Genomic DNA, 14,879 nt, shown 5'->3' on the forward strand with positions numbered 1-14,879 from the left:
TTATTATTATTATTAATAATTTTTTTTTTTAATGTGAATTTCGAATCTTCGTTCGATTCAAACGACTCATCAAAAGGAACCGGATCAGAGAACGATTCATCAATCAGATGTCTCAGTGCTTCAGAAATGCGTTTGTTTGATCACTGTTATCCTGAATTTACAGCAGACAGCTGAATTCTGCCTTACGACGTGTAAGTAAATACATTAAAGGGTTGCAGATGAGTGATAAACAGTATCTGTTGATCTTGTAATAGTTAGGCTACACTTGCAAACAGATTTGTGTTTTCAAAATCGTTTTTGTCATCACATGGTCAAACTGATATTATGACTTCAGGGATGTTGTCGGGTTTAACTTTGCCTGTTTGTATAGTGTTCTAATGAAATGTAAATATGTAGGCCTAAATATGAGATGTTTTAGGACAAAAACATATTTTATTAAATCATTTGAAGCATCAATTCAATATTATAACCAATATTTAATTCATTTATGTAGAAGGCTAAAGACATTGTTATTGCTTTATAGAAAGTTAACTTGTCCCTAATCATGTTATTATCAAGAGAAGGGGTATTGATTTTGCAGCCATTCATTTTTTTTAAAGATTTTAAAAAAAAAATCTTTCACTGTACAAGTGCCATGACTTTTAGAAAATAGTATTACACTTTGAGTAAAGAAGTTAGGGTGTGTCAAATGTTCATCTGTCTAAAAACGTCCTTCATTGATGCATTCACACCTTTGCAATCTGCTAGTCCATTCACTGTAGCCCTTGATCAGATCATAAGCAGAGAGAGAGAGAAAAAAAAGAAATCATGTCTCATTTTAAACATCTGCTTCTGTCTGAATGCATTAAGATGACATTATCATTGGTCTTGGAAATTTGGGATCAGGAAGATGTTTTTGAAAGGTACCCAACAAACATGAGACGTCCACCCGACGTGCAGATCATGTCTATATTCCAACAAAGACGTTGAAATGATGTCGTTTGGACGTCGTTTGCTCAGTGGGTATGGTCACCAGGGCTGCATTTATTAGTTCAATTCAGCATTAATATTGTAAAATATAGTGATAATTCAAAATAAGTGTTCTCTATGTGAATCTATGTTAAAATGTAATTGATTGCTGTGATCAAAGCGAAATTTTCAGCATCATTACTCCAGTCTTCAGTGTCACCTTACATTACATGTGACTGTCATAATTGCCAGGCCTCATGTACAGTATCAACAGGTAATCTAGTGCAAATCTAAAACATCCACATCACATCCACATGACCTTTACATGATAATGTTTTCAAACAGGAAGCAGGAAATAGTCTTTTAAAAAACATAACATTGCATGATATCATTGTCTTCCATCATGTGCAACATGCACATATCTTGAAAACCTTTATGAGCATGCTCCTGTAATCACAAATACAGCTGTTAGGTTTTAATCTCATTTGCTTAGAGTAGACCATCAACAATGTGATTGAGAAATATATATACGTACATAATAACCTCCATACTTGTTTAAATTGGTTTGGTACTATTTTCATAAGTAAGGTGTGCATTTTTTTAAACTCTTAGTACAAAACTTTAAACTGTAACACTTGTAACATCACTAGTTGTTCTTTCAAAACCTGATCCACATAATCGTTGTTTCAGAACAAAAGATCATTGTAATGTGTATTGAGAACATTTGGTTTAATCACCAAACCACAAGAGTAAGATCTTCTGTCATCTTAGTACTTTTAAAAATCAGTTCATTCAGTAGCAAACAATGGGCACAAACGGTACAGGTTTCTAATCAACCTTGGTGCTGAATGAATGTTACTGTACTGTAAAACTGTGTTCACAGCCATCACAGTGAATGTTGCACTTACATTCAGACAAAAGCTACATTAAAAAAGGGGGAAAAAAAAGTTTATACAGCATAAAAATATGATCAAAGAACAAGTCAATAGTCATTTACATATGCAAATGGAAATTTAGTTTCCACAACAATTTGGTGCATGTAAATGTACACCTGAAATACACATCAAGTATCATGCTGGTTTTTAACATTTGGCCATACATTTTTATCAGCATCACAGTGAATGTCTTCATTGTTCAGGCACCGCAGGAAAAATCCTTCTGACATGACGAATCCAGGCTTGACATTGGTCATGGGTATGGCGATCATACAGTGGTCAACATTTGAAGTGGATCAAAAAAACTTAATCAAAGTTGTCCTAAGACGAGAACGGGTGTTGTTTTGGTTTTAGGACAACTTTGAAGAATGGCTTTGATCCACTTCAGATGTTGACCACTGTACACCTTCCACCTCCATGTAGAGAAGAATTCCTCAATTGGGTTGAGGAAAGTAGAGTATGAGGGTCGGTAAAGGGTCATGCATGAACTGAGGATGTGCCTGAAACCATTCCCGAAACAGCTCTGCATGGTGGAAACTGACATTGTCCCACACGATGGCAGGCCTGCTGAAGCTCATTTAGAAAAGCTATCAGGTGTTGAGTGCTGCATGATCCTAGAACTGGTCTACAGCCCATCACACCATCTTCAGATATACTGTAGCTGCACACATCGAGATGTTTCCTCCACATTGTCCAGGCACTTGGATGGTTGCCCTTTGACCAATAATGCTGCATCCATGGCGTCTGGTTTTTGCCAGATTGAAACCGGCCTCATCAACTAAAATATACTTGTGATGATTCACAGCAGCATCCAGCTCCATCACCCTCTAAAATAATAATTTGTTAGCTCTTTTACAAATAATAGTTGACATTGTTAGTCAGTACTTTGAATTGCGTGTCATACAGTACACCAATTTAGTGTTGTTCTGACCATGTTCTGAACTCAGCTGTTTCATCTGGCCATTGTTTTTCTCAAAAGGCACCAAGTAAATTTGTTTCATAGAAACCTGGTGCTTTGTCAAAAGGCGGGCAAAAGGCTAATTGACGGCACATTGGCAAAGGTGTCATTGCTCTCCTTAATAGCTCATTCTTCGCCCTGAACATTTCCACCACAGCCAACTCATGCTGGGCAGTGAAAACAAATGGGAGACCACCGCCAGGTTGTGTCCTGTTAATTCTGATAGTATAACAGCATGCTGTCAATATTTTACTATTACAAATGACATAAAATGTGACAATTACATGTTGTTCTATACAGTAAGGCTTTAAGTAAATGCTCACTGTTTGTGCTTCATCTTTCAACTCAAGTTTCTTTGCAAACTCTCCATTACACTGTGCCTAGTTCACAAACACAATCTGCACCAGGCTTTGGTATATTTGGAATGATAACCCGGCAGTGATCATCAGCTTCAGTCTTTGCAACAAAGGCATCACAGTCTTCGCCAAATGGCCTGATATTTAAATGCATTACATGCATATAAGCCTTGCCTTTTTTGCACTAGACATACTGCTGATCCATGGGTCAAGTTTGATACAATTTGGTCTCATTACTCCAATAAACGCTCTTCCAGAACTCCACAGGTCTGTGAAATTGATTTTAGCATATTCAGGTTGGCCTTTCTTCTTCTTCTTGGTCAAGAGTGGCCTTTGCCGAATATTTTTCTTCTTTCATAGGTCATTTTGCAAGTCTTTTTTGGCTGCTCTGATTAAACATTTTGTTCCCCCTCTTCTTTTCCAATGCCCTCAGTGTTGCCAAGTCTGTGGTTTTCCAGTGGAATTGGGCTACTTTAACACTGTTGCCGTGGGTTCTTCTTGATGAGACGACCGGGTTGAAACGACCCCAATAACATCATACTTGTCCCCTGAAATACGAATTGACCAGGGGAACACTGACAAAAAATATTTTATCCCCCAGAACATGATTTTTAATGGGGGACCCCTCAAACGCGATTGGGCTAGTTTTGGGCTAGTAGTAGTTTGAGCAGCAATTGGGCCTGTTTTGTTGTGAAAACCTGCCAACCCTGAATGCCCTCAAAAGTTTTCTGAATAAGGCTGTCAGCTGTGTCTCTAGGACCATTTAGTGTCTTCTTGAAGCCACAGACTCTCTAATTTAATAACAGTTTATTCTCTATAGCTTTAGTGAGAGCTTTGGTGTCTTGGCCACATTTTCTACTTAACTTCACCATTTTCATGGGCTAAATGTATGTGTGTGTAACAGCTTATTCAGTTTTTTTTTTTTTTTAATAAAGGCTTAATTGTGTTTTAACACAATTTTGTAACCTTAAAAACAGCTATGTTAAATAGGGGTTGAATAATTATGACACAGCTGTATTACATTCAATCAATAAATAAAAAGTCCTACAACTCAAAACTATGTCATAATATACAGATATTATCACTTTTAATAAGCTACTAAACCGTTAGATGTTAGAATGCTAATAATGTTTTATGTTAATTATATACACACACGGTATGTGACAGAACATTACATATTACATATTGATTACATATGTAGTTTCCAGTTGGACGTGGAAAGGAGGTTCCTAAAACATTACAAGGTGATGTACTAACGTCATCAATACTTACAGGCATCAGAAACTTACAAACGTCACAAGGGGAATGCTTACAACATAATAGCAACGTTTATACAACATTTTCAGAACCTTTTCATGACTTAGCGCATCAAGCCGACATTGTTTTCCTAACTAGTAAGACGAAATCCCCCGATCCTTGACCGGATACACAGGTTTGTCAGCCTTCCTTGCATTTTATTCTAGCTGTGTCATTTTGGTCGTGGAAAATGTGTGTAGCGCTTAGGTAGAACCATCCAGAGAACTTGTACTACTCGTTTTAACCACACCCGTTCTGTTTAAAAGGAAATGTGAAAAGCCGTCATCTGTATTTTTGCAGACACCCTGGATTGCTCATCTACCTCTCTTCTACATCATGTCTACGACTGCCTGGGCTCCAGAGGCGTTTGCTTGCCCCATATGCTTGGACATCCTGAAGGACCCTGCTACTCTTCCTTGTGGGCACAGTTACTGCCTGCTCTGTATCCAGAAGCACTGGGATCGGACAGCGACTAAGAGCTCTTATGAATGTCCTCAATGCAGACAGCAATTCAACCCAAGACCCGTCCTGGCCAGAAGCAATGTGCTTATGGAAGCTCTGGAGAAGCTGAGACTAAGTAGGCAGGACGGCCCAGACTCGTCAGTCTCTGTGCATCCAGAAGCGCCATCCTCTTCCGATCAAGCGGGATCTTCAGTAGCTCCTGCGTCTCAGACCGGACTGTATCCCACTCTGCCCTCCAGCTCCCCGCAGCTCTGCCCGCTCCATCAGCAGGTGCTGGAACTGTACTGCTGTGATGACAAACAATGCATATGTGACGAGTGTAGCTTTACAGGACACAAAGGCCATCAGGTGGTCCGTCCAGATGAGGAACAACAAAAGATTCAGGTATGTGATGTGACTGCATTTAAATCACAATTTATTACATCTGGGTGAATCTTACAAAACATATTAAGAACAACATATTTCACCCCTAAATGAATGAATGAATGAATGAATGAACAAACACATAAATACATAAAGGTCCAATTATCACTATTAACAAACCATTAGCTATGGCTTTTGCCTCAATAAACTCCTAATTTGCTGCTTATTAGTAGTGCGTAAGGTTGTTGTTGAGTTGAGGTATTGTGTAGGATTATGGATGTAGAATACGGTCATGCAGAATAGTTGTTTTATAAGTATTAATAAAACAGCCAATATGTTAATAATAGGCATGCTAATAAGTAATTAGTTAATAGTAAGAATTGGTCCCTATACTAAAGTGTTACCATAAAGTTATTAAAAATAATCCCAGACAGGGTGACTAGGGGCCATGAACATGTTCACCATGTTAAGATTTTGACTAACTAGCAGTTAGTTATGGGGTAATCTTGTCTTTCTTTTCCAATTCAACTTAGACAAGTTTTTTTTTTTTTTTTTTTTTTTTTTTTTTTTTTACTGACTTACAGTTATGACCAGTTGAAAAAAAAAAAAAAATCAAAAGAGTAACTTGTAAGACTAGTCTAAGCAGTTTATGCAACCAGCCACATGACTTGCCTTTAAGGTTTTCAATTTGCTTGAAAACTGTATCTTATACTTATTACATGGCTACATAACCAGTAAATAAATATATGGGCAATAAATATAGATCTGAATTGAAATGGTTGTATTATATGAGGAAAAAATGAGAGCAAGGATTCATGAGATACATATATGATAAAAACAGGCACAGAGTTCAAATATACAGTTTAGTCCTGTATTATATGCCTCATTATAATGAAAACAAGGCCAAGGTGAGACCTGCATGTGTCCATTTTAATATTATTTTATAATAAACAGCATAAATTACTCTAAAGACCATATGCTATGAATATAACAACTTGCACCCAACTCTGTCAGCATAGAGCTGTGCCTAAACAATCATATATTGTGATTTTGTTTTTCCTCACAATATTGTATTGATACTTTAGGTCATTGTATTAATATTTTGAATTTATGTGTTTGTCAGTGTTGTAAAAAGCACTCAACCATTTCACTTCAGTAAATCAGAATACTTAAGTAAAAGTATTAAGTAACTTATTGTTAACATGAATGATGATCAAGTGGTCATCATTAATGAAAATGATCAAATGATCAAGTAGTATGTTTAGTGTTGCAGTGGTGGTGTACCAACAACTCATCTGTCTAATAGAAATGATCCAATCAATGATCTACTGAGTGGAAGATCTCTTAGCTTTCCCAGTTACGTTTTGATTACTCCAGGATGTCAGGAGCATCAGTTTAATTTAATTTAAATCTTCAAAAATATCACAAAGTAAAACAAAAATGTGTGCTCCAAAATAAATATTTCTATCAAAATGTGTTTGTAGTTATTGAAATCTACACTGTCATTTGTATGTCTACATACTACAGTTTTAACAGGGCATCATCTGATTTCAGTGATTAAACATTACCCATCTAATCATAATTTTTGTGTTCAGAGTGTGTCTTTGCAGGCCAAACTTCCTACACTTGTAATTGGTTATTAATGGAGAGTTTGGAATGTTTCCTGCTTATTAAAAAATTGTCATGCTGTTAAAATGAAGCCCTTTGGCTTCACATTTTGCAAGACTCTCAAGTGTACATTGGTCAGTTAAAAGATAAAAAAGAGAAAAGAAAATATAGAAAAAAGAAATGCATGCTTTACAGATTATTCCAAGAAATAATTCTGACTGTTGCATATTGACTTTAAACATGCTTTTTCAAGCAATTACTCCGTTGCATTGAGCAATGATGCATATATGACCTTGAATTTCAATTCATAGTGCCATATAGTTTCACAGATTCATAGTACAGTATTTTGGGTTTGAATCAGCTTCTAATACTAATCCAAGGCATGTGCTCGTGTAATATTTCCTGCATGCGTACACAAACACATTACCTAACACAAATCTAGGCACGCCCATCTTTGGCAATTTCTGTAATGCATATTCTAGGCGAATTGGTGATAAAAACACCTATGTATTGAAAACCAGTTCTGTCCAACTGATAAACAGTAGGTCTTGGTGGATATACTAGATGCACAAGTGTTTCTGCTTGAGTACTTCAGTGATGCACCTCCTGCTGCTTGTTTACCATTACATAAGCAATTCACTTATGAATAGAGATCAGTGATCACATCAGTGAGCTTGCTTAACCTGTTATTAGAATCAAAATTCAGTTAAAAATAATGAGTAGTGAGTGTGAGTACACTGTTAAAAAATGGTTTCAACTTAAAAATGTAAGTGTTCATGCTGCCTTCAAATTTTAGAGTTTAGTCAACATTAAATGTGCTATAGAAAAACATGGATATTTGAGTTGAGTAAACTTAACATTTTAAGGCAGCACAAACACTTTAATTTTAAACAACTTTTGCTAGTGGCTATAACTCCTTTGAGTAGTTTTGTCTGTCTACACTAAATGTGTGTTACAAAACTGTAGACCTGTATAATTAGTGGAATCTACACCACACTTCGCCTTCTTTCTGATGTACTGATGTGCAACAGCAATTTTGCAAAGTTTATTAAAAGTTGGATTGCTCGCATTATTTTATGGGAATGAAAGTACAAACAATTTACTAAACAATTTACTGCTGATTGCCTCTTCAAATAAGATTTTCCAATGGCTGTTTTGTGTTTTTGCTGTTTGTGTGTCTTGGACTTTTGTACACTGACATTGTATGTCCTTATACAGCAAGAGCTGATAAATATGAGTGCTCGGATACAGGGGATCATTGCAGAGAGAGAAAAGCTTCTTCAGAGCCTTCCTCAGGTTTCTCAAGCGAACAAGGTAATAATCACATAAGAAATATTTCGCCTTTGTGTCTCAGTAATGGAGTGGGCTGTTAAGACTGGGGTTTGTCGCTCACAGAGTTCACTGCAGCAGCTGCTGGTGGACAGTCAGGCGGTGTGTGCGGATGTGTTGAGGAGCGTTGAGCTCAGTCACTCTCAGGTGCTCGAGCTTCTTCAGACACAAGAGAAATCAGCCAGCGGCCGCATCGAGACCCAAACCTACAGACTCCAGCAGGAGATCATCAACCTACACAAGAAACAAGAGGAGCTGAAGAGACTGGACAGCATTCAGGATCCCATTACATTTCTGAATGTAAGTGCATTCATTCAGCTTTAATAATGGCAGACAATAATAAAGTGGGTGTATGAAACTGTTACCAGGTCTTTTCATGTTATGGTACTGTATGTTATATCTGGAGTAACTCCAAATCCTGTCTTCATTAACACTGTTACATGTGTAACATCCTTTCAGAAGATTATTTATATACATTTAAATAGAGATTGTATTTGGTTGATGTCACCTTGGGTATGTGCATTTGTTTAAACAAACATTTACATAAAAGCAGATACAAACAATGGAGAAAGGTTATAAGATTGACAGTATTATGGTACTGATTCTCACTCGTATCTTCTGCAGACATTCATGGCTGTGGATTCTAAGGATCAGACTGAAAATGCAGTGATGGGGATCTGGAGTCCAGAGTCAGTGATATCAGGGGTCAGATTGTGTCTGGACGCTTACAGAGAGGCCGCGCAAAATCTTATTAAAACCAACCTGGCCAGCATTTTTAGAGTGGGTGAGTTGTGGAACAGCGTATTTCAACTGGGCTATGATATTTTCTAGCAGAATCATCCATGTCTTCATGCCAAGCCTGCACCATTACACAAATTTAGTTTTTTTGGAATGTTTTGACATTAATCATTAAACAACAAACTTTCCGCATTCACATAACTGTGGTAAAATCGCTATAATGCATGGCCTTTAAAGACTTATTGATTTTTATCAAAATTATCAGTTGGGTAACAATTTACTTAAAGGAGAAGTCCACTTCCAGAACAACAATTTACAAATAATGTACTCACCCCCTTGTGATCCAAGATGTTCATGTCTTTCTTTCCTCAGTCGTAAAGAAATTATGTTTTTTGAGGAAAACATTTCAGGATTTTTCTCCATATAATGGACTGATATGGTGCCCCGAGTTTGAACTTCCAAAATGTAGTTTAAAAGCAGTTTCAAATGATCACAAATGCGGTTGTAAACAATCCCAGCCGAGGAAGAAGGGTCTTATCTAGCCAAACGATCGGTTAATTTCATAAAAATAATACAATTTATATACTTTTTTAATGTCAAACGCTCGTCTTGTCTTACTCTGCCTGGACTGTTTTTGTTGCGGCTCATGATGATGTTTTCCTCAAAAAAAAACAAAAACATTTCTTTACGACTGAAGAAAGAAAGACATGAACATCTTGGATGACAGAGGGGTGAGTACATTATATGTGAATCTTTGTTTTGGAAGTGGACTTCTCCTTTAAAGCCTGTATATATATAATGCATGATAAAAGTAGATTTAATGCTATAATTATTGCTTGTAAATCACTGTATGATCTCATAAATAATTGTAATAGTTATTCAGGTTTCAGATAAATGTGACCCTGGGCAACAAAATCAGTATCACAGGTATATTTGTAGCAATAGCCAACAATATATTGAATTATTGATTTTTCTTTTATGCCAAAAATCATTAGGATATTAAGTAAAGATCAAGTTCCATTAAGATATTTTGTACAATATTTTACGATAAATATATCAAAACTTAATTTTTGGTTAGTAATATACATTGCTAAGAACTCCGTTTGGACAACTTTGAAGGTGATTTTCTCAATATTTTAATTTTTTTCCATCCTCAGATTCCAGATTTTCAAATAGTTGTATCTCAGCCAAATCTTGTCCTATCCTAACAAACCATACATCAATAGAGCTTATATCTCAATTTAAAAAAAAAAAAAATACCATCATGTTTTGTGATCCAGGTTGACAAATGTGGTTGTGAATTTGACTTTTACAAGTAATAAACCATGGTTTAGTGCTGTAAAGATCAGTAAGGATGTGATTTGACAGTCTCATGTCATCCTGCAGTCAATGATGCGGCTGCACAGGCACATTCATCCGGTCAGTCGTGTGATGGAGGTCTCATCTCCAGCAATCCACAGCCGCCATCACAAATCACAGGTAAGCACAGAGTTTTGTCTTTACAGTATTGTTAATTCACAAGGAATTCATCTTGCTATACTGTAATCTGTTTTCTTCTAATGTACAGAAGTAAAGTCGGACTCTACGACTCCACAACAAAATACTTCTACAAAACCGGACGTTAAACCTAAAGTCCAAGCTGCTTCTACTGCAACACAAGAACATCACAGGAAACAAGCTAGTCCCTCTGCCAATCCAGGTAAATTTGTTTTTATTCCATTCATAAATGAAAAAAATAAATAAAAACAAAAAACTGAATGGTCCTAAAATACGCCTGTATCACCCCGTTATATTAAATACAGTTTAAACCTGTTTATTGTGTCTCTGCAGTGGAGGCATCAGCATCCTGTCGTGTGGCAAATCCAGCTCCTAAAACCAGAGAGGAAATGCTAAAATGTGAGATTGTATGATTTTCTACTTCATTAATAGTATTGGGGAATTTTTGTTGTTTTTGTTTATATTTAATGGTGTGTATTTCCTTTCAGTCCGCATCGAGCCCACACTGGATCACAATAGTGCTTTCCGTCACATTCGTCTGTCTGATGGATATCGCAAGGCGACTCTCTGCACAGAAAAACTGAATTATCCGGATCATCCCGACCGTTTTGAGTACTGGCGGCAGGTGATGTGTGTGGAGCCGCTGGCTGGGAGCCCGTACTACTGGGAGGTCGAGTGGACGGGACAGAGGGTACGAACTGTATTAACAAACTACTCAAATATATTGGACAGTTTGTAACTTTAAATACAATAAGTTTTGCCTTTTCAGTATGTTAAATCTCTTTTTTGGCCTATTTTGCATGTAAAAGAAAATCTGCTCATTAATTATGCTCAATTGTGTATATGTGACCCTGGACCACAAAACCAGTCTTAAGTCGCTGGGGTTTATTTGTAGCAATAGCCAAAAATACATTGTATGGGTCAACATTATTGATTTTTCTTTTATGGCAAAAATCATTAGAAAATTAAGTAAAGATCATGTTCCATTAAGATATTTTGTAAAATTCCTACTGTAAATGTATGAAAACCTAATTTTAGATTAGTAATATGCATTGTTAAAGGGGTCATCGGATGCTAAGTTCACTTTTACATGTTGTTTGAACACTGACAGAGGCCGCTCCCATGATAGTTGATTGACATGAGTGTCTTACCTCAGACCAGCTGTCACAGTCCAGTAACTTTCCATGTTTTGATGCTGGAGCAGGGATGTAAGTTAGACAAGAATATCTCCGATTGAGCGATTGAGGTGTTGTGTTGCTGGATGTAATAATGAACATAGTGGTCGTCATTTACTCCCGACATCTGAGCCGCTGAAGATGCAGTGGATTAAGTTTGTATGTGAAGGGAATGCACCTCCCGATCTACATATATCCGTCTATGTTCACGCAAATCATTCGTGATCCAGCTGCACTTACAGCAGAAGTGAGTATAAGCGTTTTTTATGAATCTTTGCGATCGCCTTTCCTTATAACGTGGTAGTTAGGAAGTTCAGCGGCTAAATGCGGCTAAAGTAAACAGGCTCGTCACTCCACAGAGAGAAGAGAGGGGCGGGGTGAGCAGAGCTCATTTGCATTTAAAGGAACAACCCCTCAGAATGAGATGATTTTTGCAGAGCTGATTTTGACAAGGTAAACAGGGTGTTGTTTTACAAAACCATTGAGAATTTTTAATCAAAGTGTATTAGAGACTTTTCATTAAGACCCTAAAGAATCATATCAACTTGTGGAAAATGGGCATCCGATGACCCCTTTAAGAACATATTTGAGGAACTTTAAAGGTGATTTTCTCAATATTTTGATTTTTTTTTTGCACCCTCAGATTCCTGATTTTTAAATATTTGTATCTCGGCCAAATATTGTTCTATCCTAACAAACTATACATCAGTGAAAAGCTTATTTATTCAGCATTTATTGATGTATAAATCTAAATTTTGAAAAAATGACCCTTACATCTGGTTTTGTGATCCAGGGTCACATATAAGGCATTTTTCACTTGTAGCTCTAGTATTAAATTATATATCACTTGTAAATAATTCTATACAAAATTAACAGCAGTTCTTAAAATGTATGTGGTCTGGATATGGTAAAATTGACTGGCCTAATAATTATGCACAGATAATACACAAATCTGTGTTATTGACAAAAATAATTAATGGAGAAAGTTTTAAACATCATTGAAGTCTGGTAAAATAGTTCAAGAAGTGCTGTCTTACTGAAAAAACATAAGGATGTAGAGGCCTCTCTTGCATCAGCTGGCGGTAGTTTTAGTAAAAAATGAAAAAGTCATTTAGTAAAAAATGAATTTTTTTAGCAGAGGATTTATCCAAACTCATGATATTTCATTTATAGCTACTGTATTTATTCCTTTGGTTTCATGACGTTCATTTGCTATTTTCAGATGACGATTGGCGTGGCATATAAGGACATGAAGCGCTCTGCGTCTGACGACAGCGCCAGATTGGGTCACAACACGCAGTCCTGGAGTCTCTACTGGTCGGGCAAGGCCTTCTCCATGTGGCATGATGGGAAGGAAACCACACTGGTCGGTCCCAAAGCCAAACGCGTCGGGGTTTATCTGGACCAGCAAACTGGTGTGCTGGCATTTTACAGAGTCTCACATAATCAGGCTCATGAAATATGCTGCGTTCACACGCATTTCGACAGACCTCTCTTTCCCAGTTTCCGCTTCTGGACGGGAGTCGGATCCTCCATCACTATCTGTGAGCTCAGCTAAAGAACAAAGAATGACTGTGAGAAATGCATGTCTAGAGACTGCAGGAAATGACCACAAAAGATTAAGAATGTCAGCTGTTAAATATATGCCTGTTTAGCAATTAATATGTTTACAACTTTCAAATGAAAATAAATGAATACTAATGCATCGTAAGTGTGTCTGTGATATGCACAGTTATCTGATTAAGCCCAGTTATCTTAAGTGTACAGCTATCTGTAAAGTTTGTCCTGGCAGCAAGAGCAATGAGGTCTATAAATACTTGGAGAAAGCTCTCTGTCAGCAAGTTGCCAGAGTTCCCAAGTGTCCCAGAAAACCTGGAATTTTAAAATGTTTTCCAGTCCTTGAAAAGGCATCAGAAATGAGAAAATAAATAAAGCTTAATGCGCCAACTGAGCGAACCGAGACAGACACCGATGAAGCAGCACTTCCCTTCTGTTAATATGTCATATGTCTGTTCATACTGTATGTCTGCTTATGCATGAGTGTTTTGAATTTGTACTTGTATGAGCTTAAGAGCAAGTCGATCCATTACTGAGCACAAACCCCTATCTTACTTTGGAATTATAAAATAATGAAAGTAAAAACCTCTCTGAGTTTGTCCTCACTGGAACTGCTCCTACAGTGATCATTTTGTAAAAGAGAGGACATTTCTGCCCTAGCACTTGAGTTGATCCTCTATTTTCCTCTACAGATGCTGTTGAAAAGACAGGCTTTCACTGCAAACCTAAAACATGTGACCCTAGGTTATAGTCATGAGAACCCAAGCCTCCTGATGAAGAGCAAGGATGTTCTGCTGAACCAATTCCACAGATGGAGTTCTAATGCTATCTAGTGGACAGAGGGAAACCAGATGAGATCTGTGTAGCTCTGTGTACCTCCTGATTCTTTATAGGGTAGAGTGGTGGGAAAGGCCCAACCCTACTGTTTTTCCCAAAATAACCACAAGATGAAATCAAGATACATTTTTTTTATTGTAACTATGGACTAGGTTGAGTGATGCAGAAGCATTTTACCCCACCCATGCGGGTGTTTTTTCATACTTTGTTTATAATTTATGTCACTGTTACTAAAACTACGATAACTTTTCTGAACACATGAACTTTTGTTTCACAGAAAAAAAAAAATGACACAGTCCTACCCTAATAATGTGTGTTTATTTTTTCTCTGCGCTCTGGTTTTTGAGCCTGTAGGAGCTGAAGTGCTTTGTGACAACACATTCAGGAACTTGTGTTTTAATTTCTCAAACAAGCTGACCTTCACTAAACTTTGAGCACTGGATCGTGTAAAAAGAAGAAGAAAGATGCATATTTTTGTTATTTAAATGGCAATTTCAAGACCCTTTTAACCCAGTAGCAGGTCTACCCCACAACTAACCAACTAAATGAATAACACTTTTCAGGTATTACAACTAAATAAACAACTAAATGAATGTACTGTGTCAGCTCAGCTCATGTCCGCCTCGTGTGGCTTGTTTGCGCGTACACGCTGCGGTCACGGGTCACGTGATATATGTTAGTTTTCTCAGCGTTCTCTAGTTACGGCCCAATCACAGTGGACTGGACAATACTTGTGCTTAATAATTTAATAGAGATTTATCGGGCAGATTTCTATTTAAATTCCAGATACGACTGAGATTAAACGACTCGATCATCCAAC

At 37.1% G+C, this 14,879-nt stretch overlaps 1 protein-coding gene across 1 annotated transcript; it reads left to right on the forward strand.

The window, feature by feature from the left end:
- Positions 1–85: 85 nt before the first annotated feature.
- On the forward strand, positions 86–14,612 carry ftr86 (finTRIM family, member 86). Its single transcript, XM_051128571.1, has 10 exons — positions 86–191; positions 4,794–5,339; positions 8,145–8,240; positions 8,322–8,555; positions 8,880–9,039; positions 10,380–10,472; positions 10,561–10,692; positions 10,824–10,889; positions 10,979–11,181; positions 12,888–14,612. The coding sequence occupies exons 2-10, from the start codon at positions 4,830–4,832 to the stop codon at positions 13,221–13,223; spliced, it is 1,830 nt and encodes a 609-aa protein (XP_050984528.1). The 5' UTR covers positions 86–191; positions 4,794–4,829; the 3' UTR covers positions 13,224–14,612.
- Positions 14,613–14,879: the final 267 nt, after the last annotated feature.

The sequence above is a fragment of the Labeo rohita genome, chromosome 15 (assembly GCF_022985175.1).
Source record: "Labeo rohita strain BAU-BD-2019 chromosome 15, IGBB_LRoh.1.0, whole genome shotgun sequence".
NCBI lineage: Eukaryota > Metazoa > Chordata > Actinopteri > Cypriniformes > Cyprinidae > Labeo > Labeo rohita.